The following is an 18,462-nucleotide window of genomic DNA, read 5'->3' as shown; positions in this document are numbered from 1 at the left end:
AGAGTGCAGGAGGATGGCGGGGGGCACAGACACACAGAGAGACAAGACTCCCTGGTTCTGACACATTCTCATCGGTGACCCCCGCTCCATGGCATGGCCTCTCCCCATCTAGATTGTCCTTGTTTTCTGATTGGTTAAAAAAAGAGCTACTAATACCATCCCAGTCTATCTCAGAGGGACGTCATCCTACCCCTTCGCACATGCTATTTTCTCTGACTGCACCATTCTGCAGCGTGTGCACTGGGAGACCAGTGCAGCTGGAATGGGGGAGGGCGGTGTGGGATGAACCTGGAGGGCCGGGGGCTGTGGAGTCCATGTGAAAGGTTCTGATCTCTTTGGGGTAGTTGTGGTCAAATTCATAAAGTCCTGATTCCTCTTTTCCATTATCTGTCCATCTCTGGCATGCCTGCTTCACCAGCTGCAAGTATAAACACAACTGCACCTCTTTTCTCTTTCCTATTAATTGCTGGAGCCCCCATGTGTCAAACAGCTCACAGGTAGAGCCTCTCCATCCGGGCATCCAAGAACCCCAAGGTCTTACTCGGTCCAAAGGGGAACTGGTCTCCTTCCAAATACCCCAGAGAAGATGAGAAAAGCTAGTGAGCTCAGGCGTGGTCTGTCACGGCCTCTGGTCACCGTCGAGCACTGCCCCACACTTATAGATACTTGTGTGCTGTTGAGGGGAGGAGAGCCTCCAGGGATAATGTTGGACTTACCTCGCTCACGCTCAGCCACTGTCCCCAGAGCTGAGTGGGACGTGGCTGGGCCTGCAGGAGTGTCCACCTGTCAGCCCCAGCTGTTCAGCACCAGCCCAATACTCCTCAGAGCCCTTGGTGTCCTTTCTCCCAGGGGACCCCACATGGATGCTCCTAGCCCTTCCCAGAGCTCCTGAGTGTGGAACGTCTCCATGCAGCCCGGCCTTACTCCCCTCCCCTCCACTAGTTCTGCAGACCAAGGGCAACTGTGGAGCATTTCTGTCAGGGCACAACGGATCCCATCACACTCCAGCCAACAGATACCAACTGGCCTTAACTTCATAAGACCAAACAACCTTGCCCATGATAACAAAGTCTATCCCATGGCTACCAGCTCCCTCTATTTCCAGACATAGGTGACGGTGGCATTTGGAGTTTGTTTTCATGGTTTCCCTCTCCCAGCACCTCATTATTATAATATTATTAATATATAAAATGACGAAATCAGAAAATATCAATAGAAAAACATTCCACGTTTCCAACCAAATAAAGACATTTATACCAGCATGTAAAACACAAAACTCACAGTTTCCATGGGTGAATGTGCTCCCTAGAAGCGTGACTGATGTAGTCCATAAAGCCTTATAGGACATAGCAGCCCACAGAGCAAGCGACGGCTCTGGGCCCTGCCACTGCGAGTCCCACTGTGAAGAGAGGTTTTATTGTAGAAACATTTACTCTGAAAAAATGTTACTGCTATACATATCCTGAACCTTAATTTTTTAATAAAATGAAAAATTGCAACATCTTTACTTTTTTACTAACGGTATTAAATATACTTTCAGAATGCTCTAAAAGCTTTAAATATGTATTTTTCCATGGTTTCTTTGTCATTGAAATAAAAGGCCCTAAAAACCTATATATTCTCATATTCAGAATATATAAAGAACTTTCAAAACACAATAAGAAAATAACCAAACCAATTAAAATATAGGCAAAAGATTCAAACACACACTTCACCAAATAAGAGATAAAGATGGCCAAATAAACATATGAAAAGATGCTCAGTTAAAGTCACAATGACATCTATTAGAACGGCTAAAATTAAAATAAATCAACAACTGATGCTACCGAGTGCTGCTAAGGATATGGAGCAACTGGAACTCTCCTTCACTGCTGATGAAATGAAGGGAATGTAAAATGGTACAGCCACTTTGGAAAATAATTTCAGTTTCTTATAGAGTTAAATATATATTTACCATATGATCCCACAATTCCACACCTGGGTATTTACCCAAGAGAAATGAAAACACATGTCCACACAAATTGTTATAGCAGCTTTATTTGTAATTGCCTCAAGCCGGAAAGAATCCAAGTGTGGGTGAATAAGCGGTGGTACATCCATACAACAGAATACTACTCAGCAATAAAAATGAACTAACTGCTGATGTACCCAATAGCTTGGATGGATCTCAAGGGTATTATGCTATAATATTTAAAGAGTCTAAATTATAAATACAGCTATTTCTATACTAAAAGGTTTTTAGAGAAATTTTCACTATAAACAGTGGTATCAAGTCATAATGTAGGCTGAAAGGGTTAAGGAATTCTTTTAAATTAAATAAAGTTATGAAGGAAGGAATAACCCATTTCATTATATTAATTCAGCTCCATAGCAGGAGCTGCCATGGGAGCATTGGTCCAGGGTTTCCAGAACATGTGGCTCCCCTGCACTTCTGAGCTTGGCTTCAGTGATACCACCTTACATGCTTGTGCCCACTGCTGACCCCACCCCTGCTCAATTTCAGATACCCACCTATTTTTTTTTAAATAAATTTATTTATTTATTTATTTTTGGCTGCATTGGGTCTTTGTTGCTGCACGTGGGCTTTGTCTAGTTGTGGCGAGTGGGGGCTACTCTTCGTTGTGGGGCGCGGGCTTCTCACTGCAGTGGCTTCTCTTGTTGTGGAGCATGGGCTCTAGGTGCACAGGCTTCAATAGTTGTGGCACGCGGGCTCAGTAGTTGTGGCATGTAGGCTCAGTAGTTGTGGCTCGTGAGCTGTAGAGCACAGGCTCAGTAGTTGTGGCGCACAGGCTTAGCTGCACTGCGGCATGTGGGATCTTCCCAGACCAGGGCTCGGACCCGTGTCCCCTGCATTGGCAGGCAGATTCTTAACCACTGTGCTAGCAGGGAAATCCTACCCACCTATTTTTGGAAAGGCTTTAGTAGTTGCAAAGTAGTCTCTTCACCAGCATAGCCCTGGGGAGTCAGGAATTCCATAGATAACCCATCCTTATGCCCTGGAGCACAGCAATATCCACAGTCTTCCCCAGAAATCTAGGACGTCCCAGACTCCCTGGGACTCTGCAGCTATCTTCATCTCCTTTCTCAAGGATGCTCGGGGCCCAAGCATCAAAAGCACATTAAATAAAAATGATGACTCACCAACCGAATGTTTAGGACTTTGATTTACCCTTTCGCACAAAAGGTTAGGCAACTCATGCCCAGAGCACCCCAGGGCTCCCCAAAGCAGATGGCCAAGGAGAGTCATGTGCCATCAGAGACGGTCAAAGGGCAAACATGTCAAAATTATGCCTCTTCCACCAAAGACAGTACTTCTGCTCAAGCTCACCCTTTTGCCCAGTACCCAACCATAAAGAGTTTGTTTGTTGAATCAGCCTAAAGGGTGAACATGACATCGTTTATCTGTTTATGTAGCAGGTTCTTCTACCCAAAGTATCTCACCAGTTTTCTTGATTTTACAAATCGTCACTTTTCCATGATCTGTGCCAATGGAATGCAGTAGTACCATAGACCCAGTTCCCTCATCATGGATGTTTGGCTTTGGAAGGAACCTCAGTACTCATTTGTAGGAACTGACTGTACTCTGCATCAAAGGCATCTGGTCACCAGAGAAGGAAGCACTTACTGGGGGCTGGGAAACGTTCCTCTCCTGCTCCCAGCTGCACTCTCCCCAGCACCATTTGATTATGAACAATGTTCCTGTGATGGAGATGGCAAAAGGGCCCCATTCTCCCCTCCTTGTATCTACCACTCTCTCAGTGTCACCCTGCAACTCTGTGTACTCACCCCTTCAATCTGGCTACCCTGTGTCTTACTTTGGCCAACAGAATGTGGCAGAAATGACAGCACACCAGTTCAAGCCTAGGTCTCAAAAAGCCTGATATGGTTTTGTTTGCTCTCAGAACCCAGGCACCACCATGAGAAGAAGGCCAGGGCAGCCTGCTGGGAGGATGAGGGACCGCGTGGACAGGGTTCAGTCCAGCCAGCCTTCCCCGAGCCAGTCAGCTTGCAGACTGCACGCAGGTCAGCAAGCCCAGCTGGGCTCCTCCAGGCCTAATGAACCAACCAAGCTGAGCCAACCCACAGGGCTGGGAGCTAAATCAATGGTGATTGTTTTAAACCACTGAGTTTTGGGGTAGCTTGTTACACAGCAAGAGCCCTCTTTTCCTTTGCCATAGGAAGGTTCCAATACCTCACATTCAAACTACTCTTTGTGCTTGCAGGCAGAGAGAAGAAATTAATTCTTCCTACTTCTGACAGCTGAATTAGGTGTGGGTAGAAAACACTAGACTCCGTTTCCATTTCAACTCTTTCACTGCTTAGCCAACCTACATTTTAAAGAATTTTACTTATGAGATCAATGGTAGATATATTATTAAAAAAAGGCACTTTCTGTCCCAACTCTTGTTGAGGTTTCCACCAGTGACACCATATAACCAACATTTGATACCACAGTACATCATAGAGATCAGAAAGAAGTCAGATCATTATTTCACAAAAAGCTTTGTTTAAACAAGCCGTGAAAAAATTTTTTTATCATCAAATATGTTTAATAATCTCTTTATCACATTCCCCAGTTTTTCATTATTGTCTTCATTTCATTCTGTTTACATTTGTCATATACATCTCTATAATACACAGACACAGACCTATATTTGCTATATACCTCCTATCATTTAATTGTTTTTGGATCAATATAGAATTAGTAGGGATCAGCATGGGAAAGAATACTACCTTTTTCTGAAAGTAGATTCTTATGTATTTATTTAGCACTTTTTATTTAAGGATCTCAAAATACTTTAACATTCACTGTAGCATCCTTATGTTATCTCTAGTTTGGGAAAATGTCAAAAATTAGTGCCTTTTTATAGGAAAGAAAAGGAAAGTATTAGTGAGATGATGACAGTCACAGTAGAAACTTGGGTCTTTAGCTCAGCCTTCTCCTTTGTGAACTATACTTTGTTTAATATGTCAAAAGGTTTAACGGCTTCTTCCATTTTTATAACATCTCTCTTTGGATGGATGTGAACTAAAAGGGCAGCACAGACAGTAAATTCCCACCAACGGATCATCCTGGCAACACAGTTATTTCCTGCAGTTTTTCTTGTCAGCTAAGAAGCCCCATAAATTATAGAACCACCTCTGCTTCTCCATTAAAAGTCATAATTGATGGCTACTATTCTAGCATTTCCAAGAGACCTGCAACCGACAGGGAGAAACCAGTGATCAACGATCATTCATTCCCTTCAGCTGGGCATTTGTGGCCATTAAAGTCTGGACAGTGACTGCTATCACCACTCTTAAAACCAACCAGATCTGCAAAATTAATTTTAATGTGCTTAGATATTTTAACTTTAGTATTTGAGGAGAACAAATGCTCACTGGCCACAACAGATGAAACATCCTAGGTAATTCCTTTCACTCTGACTCACATTGTATGTTTCCTCACAAGAGCACTGATGCTAAGAGAAAAGCACCTCTATGATAAGTTTTCTTAAGTTCACAATATAAGGATTTGGGTTTTTAATGTAAACGCATGGAAAATAATAAGAATGTTTTCCACTTCTACAAGGCTAAATTACAGATACACGATTTTTTAGGAAGAAAATGGTGCCTACTGCCTAAACACATTTATGCTATTCTTGTTTAGAAAGAAAACAAATGCACAACTTTATTCTTCCTTTCTTGAACTTTCCTGGCACCTTCCTTTCACCGTGTGTGCAGGCCATCCCATGACCTACTCATTTTCCACACCTTTTCCAGGGACACATCAAGAATAAGAATGCCAAGTGCAGCAACTTGGATTTTTGAGATTTAGTTTCCCAAGTACCTGAGTGCCTCTGCTGGGAAGGGTACTACATTCACCCGGGGGAAATGAACCATTTTGAGATGGAGTAAAGGAGGCAGACACGAATTGCAGCCTAGTGCTGCCTAGAAATTGACACAAACTTAAAAAACATTCAGGGTGAAAATGGGATTTCCCCTTTTCCTTCCTTTAGAAAACTGAGAACTCAGAAAAGTTTTCGAAAGCTAAAAGTCCCTCCTCTTGTTCTCTGAGCCTCCCCCCAGGCTTCACATTTCTAGCCTTCTTCCAAAAGTGCTTAGTACAGACTCCTCACCTCTCCCCGCCCCCGCCATCACCAAAACACAGTCATCTACTTGTGAGAAGGGACCAAAAGAAAACATATAAAGAAGACCGTCACCCTTACGAGACCTTTCAAGAAAATCGTGAAATAGTAAAAAGAAAAAAGGGCGGACAATATCAAGAGAAACGTTATGAGAGACAGTGAAATACAAATATCAAACATGGAGGACGGGGTGGGGGAAGGGATACAGATCCAAATAGAACAGGACGGCCATAAAAACAGATGTCGTAAAGAGACAAACTACTGACGAACTAATAATGGGAGGTGGAAGTGGAAGAAGAAAAACTAGAAGGAGGTAAAAAGTGGAGTAACAGAAGAGAGCAACGTGTACCTGTGCAATTAGTAGACACGTGACCGTGGATGGAAGTGAGTAGTAATAACAAATGTACTTCTGTTTGCTTGTTTGTTTTTAAAGTCGCCGATTCTATTTAGAACAAGATGGATAAAGAACGTCCGGTCATTTGACGCAGGTGTACCAAACGGAGGGGCTCAACGGCACACCTCTGGGGCCACGGCCCCGCCCCATCCCAGGCCCCGCCCTCAGTCCCGCCCAGGCACGGGTGCGCGGCGGCGTCGTCAGCTGGGGACGCGGCTCCCGATGTTCGCTGCGCGGAGGGCGGGCTGGAAGGCCCGCAGCTCCGCGCCCGCCCGGCTGCAACCGCAGCGGGTTCTCGGCTGCTCAGCGCCGCGTCTCGGGCGCGCCGGCCTCGGCCTCCCCCTGCTCCTGCACCGGCCGCGAGGCCTTGTCGGGCCCGGGGGCGCCTCGCTCCTGCAGCCCCGGGCCCACCTCGAGGCCGGCGCACGTGTCCGGGAAGCGCGGCCCGAGGCCGGCGAACGAGTCGCAGCACGGCGGGCTCTCCTCCTGCACCGGGCGGCCCACCGGCTCCCCCGCGCAGCCGCCCGGCCCTGCCGGACCCTCCTGCGAGTTCTGACTGACGTAGACCACGATGATGTCGCCCTTGAAATTCATCACCTGCCCGCTGGAAATAAACGTGGAGTTACTGTTTCCAGTCACATTTCCTACAAGGGGAGAGGAAGAGAGAACACGCAGAGGGTGAGTCATCAGTTCTGGGCGAGAACTTGGTCTTGTGAGAGGAAAGTTTCCCAATGCATGGAGGGGCGCTGGCGCCCCGGCCCTCTCACGGGCGGCCCTTCCTCACCCACCCGTCCCCTAAAATGCATGGGGCACTCCCCGTGGTTCCTTCCTTTGCCGTCTCACCGGGCCTGACTGAGGTGGAGGAAGGAAAAAGGGAGGGAGAGAGAAAGAAGACGAGGGAAGAGAAGCAAGACAGTGGGCCATCCTCAGGTTTTGTCGTTGGCCACAATGACCTCGGGGGACACTGGCAGGAGAGCCCGCCCGCATCGCAGAATCACGGACGGGATTCAGATGTTGCAAAAGGGTGTGCGCACGTGATGGATAACGCAGCAAACACACCCAGTGGTTCGGCAATGGTCAAATGCATCAGGAAGGGAAGCAAAGGCTGGAGCGAAGGTTGCGGCCTGTTAGGACCCTGGAGCCCACCGCAGCCCAGCCTCCTCTCTGACCAGACTCTTTCACATCTTTTCACCCTCCCTGGAGAGGTCCCTAAGCTCAGCCCTGGTGGGCCATGGGGCCACCCGGGCTCAGTATTTAGCAGAAATTAATTTCCTTAACATTTTTTCAAACTCCTAGAAAAAAGAGAGATTCACAAGACTAAAATGGAGAAAAGCCAACCAACCAAACAAAAACAATCTTACAAATCACTCTTTCCTTCAATCCCTGGGAGGTGTTTTGTCCTCAGGGGGTTCTGTCATCACTTTTTGTGGGTGACTGGATTTAGTCAGTCTTTAATTAGTGGGCCTTTTGAAAAACAAACAAAGTTCAACAAATGTTAGGAAACCTACTACCTCTTATTCTCCTATGTCAAAGACTGATGCTCTACAAATGACCCAGGTGAAAATAAATGCCACAAACCAAGCAGATGCAGAAATGCCCCAACACTCAGCATCACCAGCAGAATCTTTCAGTCTGACCAGGGAAGGTGAACATAAAAACAGTGCCTCACTATTAACCTCATCTTTTTTTTTTTTCTTCTCTATTGTGACAAAGCTTAATAATAACTTACACAAATAAAATCGTTTCTGTCATTACTCTCCATGAAGAGATTTCTCCCAAATGTGGAAGGCATATTTTGGATGGTCTCACTGAAATACCAACAGCATACAGGAAATACCAGGAGCCTTCCCTGCACCCACAGGGTACCTTCAGAGATCCTGAGACAAGCACAGTGGCCCATTACAGGGATTTCAATGAAAATAGAGATTTCAAATATGAGCAACAAGTTGAAAGTCACAAGGGAGGATTTGTGACTCACACTCCTTCTCCCGTTGGCAGTTGTATTGGGGGTGTTCCTAGATGGGTGGTGGCAGGGATTTATTTGCCTAGTAATTCCCCCAAGCGACTTGGGCAAGTACAGCTAGTATTCCATTCACTAACTAGTCAGATTGACCCATGTTCTCCATTCCCTCTAAAATACACAGACATGATCCCACAATCCCATTCCTGGGCATATATCCAGAGAAAACTATGGTTGGAAAGGATACATGCACCCCAATGTTCATTGCAGTGCTGTTTACAAGAGCCAAGACATGGAAACAACCTAAATGTCCATTAACAGATGAATGGATAAAGAAAATCCATTGTGGTACATATATACAATGGAATATTACTCAGCCATTAAAAAGAATGAAATAATGCCATTTGCGGCAACATGGATGGACCTAGAGATTATCATACTAAGTGAAGTTAAATGAACTTGTTTACAAAACAGAAATAGACTCATAGACTTGGAAAACAAACTTAAGGTTACCAAAGGGGAAAGGTGGAAAGGGGGATAAATTGGGGGTTTGGGATTGACATATACACACTACTATATTTAAAATAGATAGCCAACAGAGACCTGTATAGCATATGTAGCTCTACTCAACGTTCGCAATAACCTAAATTGGGAAAGAATTTGAAAAAGAATATATATATGTATATGTATAACTGAATCACTTTGCTGTACACCTGAAACTAACACAACATTGTGAATCAACTATCCTCCAATATAAAATAAAAATTTTTAAAAAACATAGGTGTTCATAACATCGAGCATACTCTATGCTACAGGTCTACTCTCTATTATGCCTATGTCTTTCTGCTCTCACCAGTTACCAAGTTAGTTCTTAAGTCTGTTTTTAACTAGTTGAACCTATTAGGAAATCTAATGAAATACAAGTGTACCTTGTCTTCTTGCTCTTGGGTTTATTGTGCTTTGAAAATACTGCGTTTTTTACAAGTTGAAGGTCTGTGGCAACCCTGCATTGTCAGATGATGGTTAGCATTTTTGGCAATAAAGTTGTTTTTTTTTTTGCGGTATGCGGGCCTCTCCCGTTGCGGAGCACAGGCTCCGGATGCGCAGGCTCAGCGGCCATGGCTCACGGGCCCAGCCGCTCTGCAGCACGTGGGATCTTCCCGGACCGGGGCACGAACCCGTGTCCCCTGCATCGGCAGGCGGACTCTCAACCACTGCGCCACCAGGGAAGCCCGGCAATAAAGTATTTTTAAACTGAGTATGTACATTATTTTTTTAGACATGCCATTGCACACTTAATAGATTACAGTATGGTGTAAACATAACTTTATATGCACTGGGAAACCAAAAAAATTCGTGTGACTCACTTTATTGTGGTGTTTGCTTTATTGCGGTGGTCTGGAACTGAACCTGCAGTATCTCCAAGGTTTATGTAAAGTTGCGAAATGTAAGTAAGTGTGAAAAAAAGGCAAATGTTTCTAAGAAAACTGAATGCTTTGCAAGGACCCAAATAAATGTGAGCCACTAAACGCAAAACAAAAGACATCAGCAAGCTGCTGGACTGGTGTGTGGTGGCATGGACAAGGCAGCTGTTAAAAGAAAAAGTGAAAAAGACTTTAAAAATGCAGAAGGAGTTTGCATTCAGACTTGCTATGCCTGGAAGTTAAGATGGTGTGGTTAACGTGAAAAAGGCTCAGGAAACTATATGCAGCCAACACATATGTCCCTATACTAAAAAATCAATGTGTGAATGCAAGTTATATGTTTTAAGTTTCAAAAGATGTTGAAGAGGTGAACTTGTAAATGACTTTTTCAAGTAACTCAACAACTGCTAACTGAGAGCTGATATAAGGTCTCTACTGTAGCAGCAGCAGCATGAATGAGCGTAATAACTAACACAGGAGAAGTCTTCCTAGTTGAGGGATCACTAGTTAACAGAAAAAGTCAAAGTGAGAAATCAAAAATAATATGTGTGTACCATAAACCATATTCCAATTTAAAATGTACTGTTTAAAAATAAAAAAATACCATGGTTATTTAATAAGAGCAGCAAATTTAAGTTGCTTTAAAGTATGATTTTTTTCTTGGTATAATTCCTTTAGCTTTTTATTACTACAATATTGAAGAACAACATGGTTCTGTTGTTTCTCAGTATCTTGTAAACCTACACACAGGGCAGTGCTAGCCACTGCGTGATTGATTTATGGTCTTGAATTTAATCTTTTTTGTCCTCTTCATATGGATTTATCTGTTTATGTCATGGTATATATAATTTCTCCATCATTTAAAATTTTATTTTCCAACAAATCATCATCATGCCTCCATTGTTGTTTACCTTCCTCATCAGAATCTTCAGTTTGTCTGAACTCAGATAAAAACCCATTTTTTTTTAAACCATTATCTTACACATCAAGATTTTGTGTTAAACTTTTCTTCTTAAGAATTTCATTCCAGGGGACTTCCCTGGCAGTCCAGTGGTTAAGACTCCACGCTTCCAACATAAGGGGCATGGGTTTGATCCCTGGTCAGGGAACTAAGATCCCACATGCCATGCAGCCAAAAAACCAAAAAAAAAAAATGAAATTTCATTCCATGCCTTTACCTCATGGTCAACAATATATTTCTGATATATTCTATAGGATCGATATCCTTATTTTCTATTTTTTTTCCAAAATGGAACTCAAACCCTTTTTCCTAAGAAATATATTTAAACATTTCATAATTCTTCGATCCACAGACTGGATCAAGAGTATTATTCTTGCGGGGGGCACAGTAGGGAGGGGAGGACCAAAAAAAGGCCTTTCAACTCCTGACAAATAGGATGTAAAGAAAAGCTACCTAGAAAGAGTATGAGATTCTCAATTTTATTCTTCATGTGTTTCTTCATCGAAAGTACAATTAATGACAAAAACTACCTTCGATCAAGTCCAAGTCTGTTCCATTCACACTGCCTTTTATGAGAGTAGTAAACTGGTACAGACAAAACTTTAAAAAGCTCTACTTATTTGCCAGTAACAGTAAGTGACAGCAGAGCCATCTTCAGGGGCATGTGACTTGTGCAGTCGCACAGGGCCCTGTGCTCAGAAGGGCCCCGTGCTTGTTTAACGTTCTGTTGTCATCATCTTGAAATTCTTACTAATTTTTGCACAAGGAGCTTCATATATTCACTTTTCACTGGGCTCTGGAAACTTTGTAGCAGATGGCAGACAGCTATAAGGAGTGCTGCTCTGTTTCCCCCTCCCCCCCCTCACTGATACTCTAATTTAATGCTACTCTTTTTGGAGGTAACATCTTATAAGTTGGACATGTTTCAATATTGCAGACACATTTGCCAATCTAATTTTCTCTACTGATAAAGAACTCAACGTTCGGTAAAACTCTGAGTTGCAGAGGCTACCCACCGGTGCTCCTAAAACGTGGACTCTATGATATGTTTCCCTGGTGTTCAAGCCACTTGCCACCTGCTATAAAACTTCCAACACCCACTTTCTGATAGAGAACTGAGGCTTGTCCCTTTGAGAAAAGGTCTGCTGACTGTATCAGTTATACCTGTCAGGCTTTGCCTCCGATCTCGTTTTGGTTTCTTTAAAGTGAAATGAGAACCAAGCCAGCTGCCAAGCAGTCTAAGTGCAGAATCCTTCTAGAGTTTTATTGCCTCAACCTTTCATCACCTCACCCTCTCAACTTCAACAGCAAAAAGATTTTAGCAGCTCATTCTCTGAATCTTCCTGAAGCACTTAATAGTTTCATAGAAATAATTCTCATGCTTATCAACTTCATTTTTTCTTTTTTAACCAGTTAATGCAACAGTTAAAGTTTTAAATTACAACAGGATCAGCTCACACTCATAAGACTGGGCAGATCTATGGATTTTAGTAAGCGCGGCCATTCTCTGGGCGGGAGCAGAAGGTCCGGGGTGTCCTAGAGTGACCCATTAGTTGTGAGTAATCAGTGTGCTGTCGGCTTCCGTCAGGTCACTCTGCAGAGGTTAGGGGGATGTGGGCTAATCTAGTGAAGCTAGATTAAGATTAAGCTAGATCACTATTATAATACTAATAGTGATGGAACACCTCAAATCCAGAATTTACCGCGTGCTCCCTCTGTGCCAGGCTGGCTGCATTATAAACACCAGCTCGCAGTTCCTCCGCATGTGAGCATTCCAGGCTTACTTCTTTTTCCCCCTCTACTGACTGACATGGCTTCAGGGATGAAAACTGTCCAGGCTTCTTTCTCCAGCCTCATCACAATACAGACTCACCTGCAAGTAACCTACTAACATCCATGGCATCCTAGTCTCACCTGTCTCAACTTCAATAGCAAAGAGGTTTTAGCAGCTTAGAGTGGTGTTTCACTCTCTGAAGAGCATGACTGGTGACTAAAAGGGTGGTGGTTTCAGTGGCTGCCTGAGTACAGGAGGGACAGAAATGGGGTTGGGACAGAGGAGAGTGCAGGACCCTGAAAGCTCTGGTCCTGCCCTGGCTCGGCTTCCACTAGCTGTGGAGTTGGGACAAACTACCTAACAACTCGGTCTGCTCTTTATGAAATGAGCATCAATTTTCAAGCCCAGCTAGCCTGGCAGCGTGCAGCCGCCCAGAGCAGGCATATGATAAATGAATGAATAAATGAATGTGTGAATAGCCAGCAGGATGGCATAGGGTCAAACGAGACAGTGGATTTGAAAATGCTTGGGAAATAGCACAGAATTTCTCACAGGTGCAATGCTGGCATTATTACTCCCAGAATGTAATGTTTGTGCTCATGCAACTCCCCAGGAAACGAGATTTAGGAAACGTACTGAGCGGTCATGTTATCTTTCCATCCCTGTCTTGTTGAAGGACTTCAAAATACCTTGAAGACTGAAAGGGCACTTACCTCTAGCAATCTAACCAACTTTTATTTTCTTTGCTGAAATAATCCATCATTCTGACTGTCTCTGGTTTGAACACTCATCTATGTAATTCTACACAAATCCCCCACCATCTCATTTCTCATCGTGCAAGTCAGCAGCTAGTTGAATGTAGCACTAGAGTAGGTCAAGGTTTTGAATGAGCTGGTAATATCCTTACCCTGTATTACGCCTCAGTCCTGAACTGTCCTTGTTTACAAACAATCGTTCCTTGAAATCAGCTTTCTGCCTTTCAGAGGGTTTTACACGGTTGTGTGAACGGACCTGAGAGGGCAAGGCCCTGGGATGGCAAGTCAAAAGGACCCCATGTCAGCAAGGTGGGTGCTGCGGGCCCCCTCATCAGCATGGTTGCCGGGTTTCCGCAGTTGGTACATGCCCGGAAGGGGTAGCCCTCTCCACTGAGAGCCAAGGAAACCTCAGGACGTTCTGATGTCAGGGGAGACCTTCTCCCTTGCTGGTGGCTGGTTATGGGGGGAATGTGGAAAGGGAGGGATGGGGTGCATGAGGCTTGTCCAAGATGCCTTAAGAAGGCTCAAGGCTTTCATAGGTCCCATTAGTCCACAGACCTCTGGGAATACGAGCAAAGCCAGGCCCGTCACTTCCCTCTTCCCTACTCTCCGGAGCTGGCTTTCCGCCAGCTTTCCCCAGCAAGCTGCCTCTGGCATTTATTTTAGTTTTATTTTACTTTCAAAAAAAGATGGGGTTGGAGGCATGTGGAAGAAAGAGCTTTCCTTCCAAAAGAACCGGTGACAGTGAAAACAGTAACTTCCTGAGACAACTGGCAGAAGAAAGGGGACTCAGAGGTCAAAGTAGCCATCACCTCCTGCACAGACACTAGCGCCCCTTCCCATGGAATCTTCTGGGCCTGGCCTGGCCACTGCCCTGCGCTCAGCCTGAGGAGCCAATGATCCCAGCCCGAGTTTGCCCTTATTCTACAGCACACTGAGGATTCTCCAGCGCATGGTAAACAAATGAAATCAGCATCATTGGCACTGATTTATGGGGAGACAGTGCCATGGTTGAAGGCATAGGCTTCAGAATCAGAGAGCTGAGTCATGGTTTCATCGCTGACTCGCTGTGTGGTCCTGGGCGAGGAACTTGCCCATAGGATTCCTGTGAGGAAGTGGGAAGGTAATACCTACACGAAGCACTTAGCCAGCACCTGGTAACTAATACCTATAATGTCATTGATAAAAATGCAACCTTCAGGATGTCAGAACAGGCTTAATGTGTCTCTGAACACAAGGGGATTGATAGACTTCTATGTGAAGGCTACCCAAAAGGATGATTTGAGAATTAGCATGACATGAGGGTTTTTATTAAATTAGAAAATCTGAAGAGTTTCTAACATTTAAAATGGGTTGGTTGGCTTAACATTAATATTTAACGTGACTTACCTGGAAGAATTTTCAGGTCACTTGAGAGAGTTAAAAATAGCATTTTAAGTCAACAGAAACAATGAATAAATGAAGTAAGTATCTCATCATGACCAGAAAGATGTTTATAGTTTGCTAAGTCCCTGCTTTGCAATAGCAGGCCCCGTGGAATCCCTATTTCTCTGGCAGAGAGAACAAAATTCCCTTTAAGAACCCAATCCTTGACACAATTTACATTTTTTAAGCAAGTAATGCATACTTGTCTTCTCAAAGGCTTATTATGTTGTTTAAAATGTATAACGTATGAATATTAAATCACAAGAACTATAGCAAATAATATCACCCAATTGTCATGTAGATTTTCTTCCAAGGAAAAGAACTAAAAATATACACAAATCCACTCAAATTACCCAGGCTATATTGGGTTCTTTTGGAATTTTTTAAAAACTTATTTTATATTTAACCCATATGCTTCTCATGTGATTTTCCTTTTTATGGAAATGCAAGATCTGTTTCAGGCATTTGGAAGAAACTGGGTCTATGATGATATGGGAAGGGAAACAGTATTTAATAGTTCCATTCTGAATCATGCTTGAAAATTACTTAGAATGGCTGACAAATGAAACCCTTCCAAAATTAGAAGAGAAGGAAGGGAAGTAGGGCTAAACTAAAAGATATAGTGAACAAATTTTTCTCATATTTTGAAGTAATGCATTGACCTTTAGCATCAATGAATGCTGAATTTTATTACCAAATAACTGAATTAAAAAATATTTTTAACTTATAGAATCTGTGAGCTAATACCTGCCCTTATGATACTTAGCTAAAAGTCAAACACAAGTTAGTGGATGGCATTGCAACAGGAGAGAGAAGAAAGTTAGAAACAGAGGACTGTCCTTTGCTCAGGGGGTGGGGAGGAAGGGGAAGAAAACTGAGGTAAGAGAACGTTTATCTGTCTTTCAGGATGGAAGTGGATGGTCAAGAATAGTCATTTCAGGACGGGGTGGGGCCCAGGGATGGGAGACCAAGGGTGGGGGATGTGGGAGTCAGGCATGTACCCTAATCCTCCAGTGCCCTTGGCTCCCAGGCATTAGCCTAGGTACGTCTATGCCACTTGGATGGACCAGCGCATCCTTTTTTCTGCCATCTCTGCCTCCTCTGCCCAGGACACCTAAGTCTGCCCAGGACAGCTAGCGGCCATCCTTCCATCCCCTACCTGGCCCCCTGCTCCCCTGAACAGACCGAAGAGGTAGGAGGCTGAGAGTGAGTTAGGGAACAAACAGGAAGCTATGGGCTCTTATTCCTTTAGTTATTCATGACTGGATGGATGGAGGAATGAATGAATGAATGAATGAGCTTATGAACATTTATTCATTTATACTGTGAATAAGCTGCCATGGGAGAGACTAGAAGATCGGGAGTGGTGAAGGTCACGGCAATTCCTACCAACTAACTGTTCGTGGCTGCCTGAGGATGGCTGTTGATAAAGGTGTGAGTGTGCTGGGCTCGGTGAGAAAGATGCCAAGACGAATTACAAGGGGCTGCTGAGGAAGGGGAGAGTGGCCACCCAGGCAGCCAACGTGCATCCCTGGTTTAGGAAGCAGCATTTGAGCTGGGACTTGAAGGTCAGGAGGAGCTGGGTGCTCTGGAAAAGGGGACCGTGCGGGGACAGGGTGGCCACACCTGGGGAGGCCTGTTACAGTGCAGAAGCCGGAAAGTGAGAGATTCCCACTAAAAATGGCTGAGGCTGGCGTTGGCCAGACTTAGGTGGGTGAGCAGGTGAAGAGGCTGCAGGTTAGGCGGGCTGGCCATGGAGGGCATTGCTTTCTCAAATTATTGATTCTTTTTGTGTTGTCCATTCCCTAGCACCAATCCCTACTTGTTTTCCAAGCTTTTCCAAGTCTCCGTGTCTCAGTGGACCCTCAATAAAGATTTGATAGAGAATCATGTAGCTGGTGCTCATGAAGAATCGTTGTGGGCCCTGGGAACAAACACCTCTCTCCAGTTCAGAAGTGTCTGAACCAATTAAGTGCTCTCAGGAGCCAGAAGCAAGTCACAGGCCAACTAGTGATACATTAATCATAAGAAGTTGTTTCTTCACGTGACATCATTTTCTAGATACAGAATTCTCCAAACTCCAGGTGAAAGGGCTTAAAACCAAGGTAACCACCGTCATGTCATCAGGATAATTTAAGATGTAAATCAAGACATGGTTACGCAAAACAAAACCACAAGTATGTTTTCCCCTTTCATTGGTTTTTGCTGATAACCCTCCTTGTGCTTTAAGAGCTGTGACACTGCTAACACCGACTTAGCGTCGGGTATTATTTTTGAAAGATAGGCTTGTGGAGCTGTTTGAAGAACAATCATCCTCTTCAAAAGGAAGCTGGGTGCAAAGGAGATACTTTTCCCTACTTAGGTGGCGCCCAACCCTGTCATTTCTGCAGAAACCACTTGATTTGGTTGTAAGTTTTTTTCTTCTTAAATACTCACATATAAAAATCCAAAAGCCAATAAAAAGGTCACCTCCCTCAAGTCCTGAGAGCACAGTGGCTTTCAGGAGATCATGTAGAATTAACCCCACCCAAGCTCCATCCTCTTTCACACATTTTATAGAAGATAAACTATGACCAAAAAAAAGCAATAATGAGAAAGTGCTATTTTGACCAGGAATCAGAAGGCCTGTTTATGTAGAAGTAATTATGGAGAGACCTGCACAGCCTCAAAAATCAGCCTGGCGGCTGCTACTCCTCAAGCAAACATGAATTTGGCCCCTTGCTGGCAACTCTCTACGGGTGTTTTACACGGCTGAGCACCAGATCAAGACAGGAAAAGCAGTGTCAACTTTTTGCAGATTAATACCACTTAGTTGACGACATGCTTTTTTTTTTTTTTCTTCTTCTTCTTCCCATGCCTAGATGTTTAGTGCTGGAGAAAAAAAAAGATAAAAAAAGCAGAGATGGGCACTGTTTTAACTCCTTATAGGAGAGCTCGGATCCGCCTTTTTGGTTTCCTGACACAACGAAAACATTGATCTCCTTCACTTTGGCCAGTGCTGTTCTTCCAAGAACTGCTGCTGCCTTTCACACAGCAGCAAACATCACCTTCCTGATGTTAGCAACTGAAAAACAGGTCTGTCCCCTGGCAGCGTCACAAGACGTGGCAGCTGCCAAACTGAGGTTCCGCCTCCCTCCTCTCCACACCCCCAAATACTCGTGTTCTCTCTGTGTGTGCAACCAGTGGGAAGAAAATTAACCCGTAGAAAAGAAAGAGAACAATACAAACGAACCATAGAGCCAAACTTTTAGACACGGAAATTACTTAAAATCTTTGAAAAAATAAGTTGAGGTCTTCTGGAGGAAAAACACATCAGTTCTTTGGAAAATATCCCCAAGCCCACCTCCTCCTTTCAGTTGGACTGAGAACTGAGAGAGAATTTACACCTCAGTGAATCTGTGTAGTTGCGGCAAAACCACAGACCTTGGAGAACAGATTCAAATTCATTGTTCTACCCAATGAGGCAGGAGCCACCATTAGCATGGGGCAAAACAGTCTCCATTTAGGGCCCGACTGAGCTACCTCACGGTTATGAAACAATTCAAAGACCAGCTGCTAGACCCAGTGGCGGTCTAACTAAAGAGGCAGGAAAGAAAAAGAAAAAGCATCCCAGGATAAAGGTGGTCCATGAACGGGCTTTG

General features: G+C 44.1%; 1 protein-coding gene across 1 annotated transcript in view; it reads right to left on the bottom strand.

Annotated features, from left to right (window-relative positions):
- Positions 1–5,672: 5,672 nt before the first annotated feature.
- Positions 5,673–18,462, bottom strand: part of TNFRSF11A (TNF receptor superfamily member 11a) — a 57,096-nt gene continuing 44,306 nt past the window's right edge. Inside the window, exon 10 of the mRNA XM_060029561.1 lies at positions 5,673–7,166. Coding sequence (XP_059885544.1) covers positions 6,826–7,166 — 341 coding nt within the window. The 3' untranslated portion in view covers positions 5,673–6,825. The remainder of the gene's footprint in view (positions 7,167–18,462) is intronic.

This window comes from Delphinus delphis, chromosome 13 (genome assembly GCF_949987515.2).
Source record: "Delphinus delphis chromosome 13, mDelDel1.2, whole genome shotgun sequence".
Taxonomy (NCBI): Eukaryota; Metazoa; Chordata; class Mammalia; order Artiodactyla; family Delphinidae; genus Delphinus; species Delphinus delphis.
This window is presented reverse-complemented; position numbering and strand designations above follow the sequence as displayed.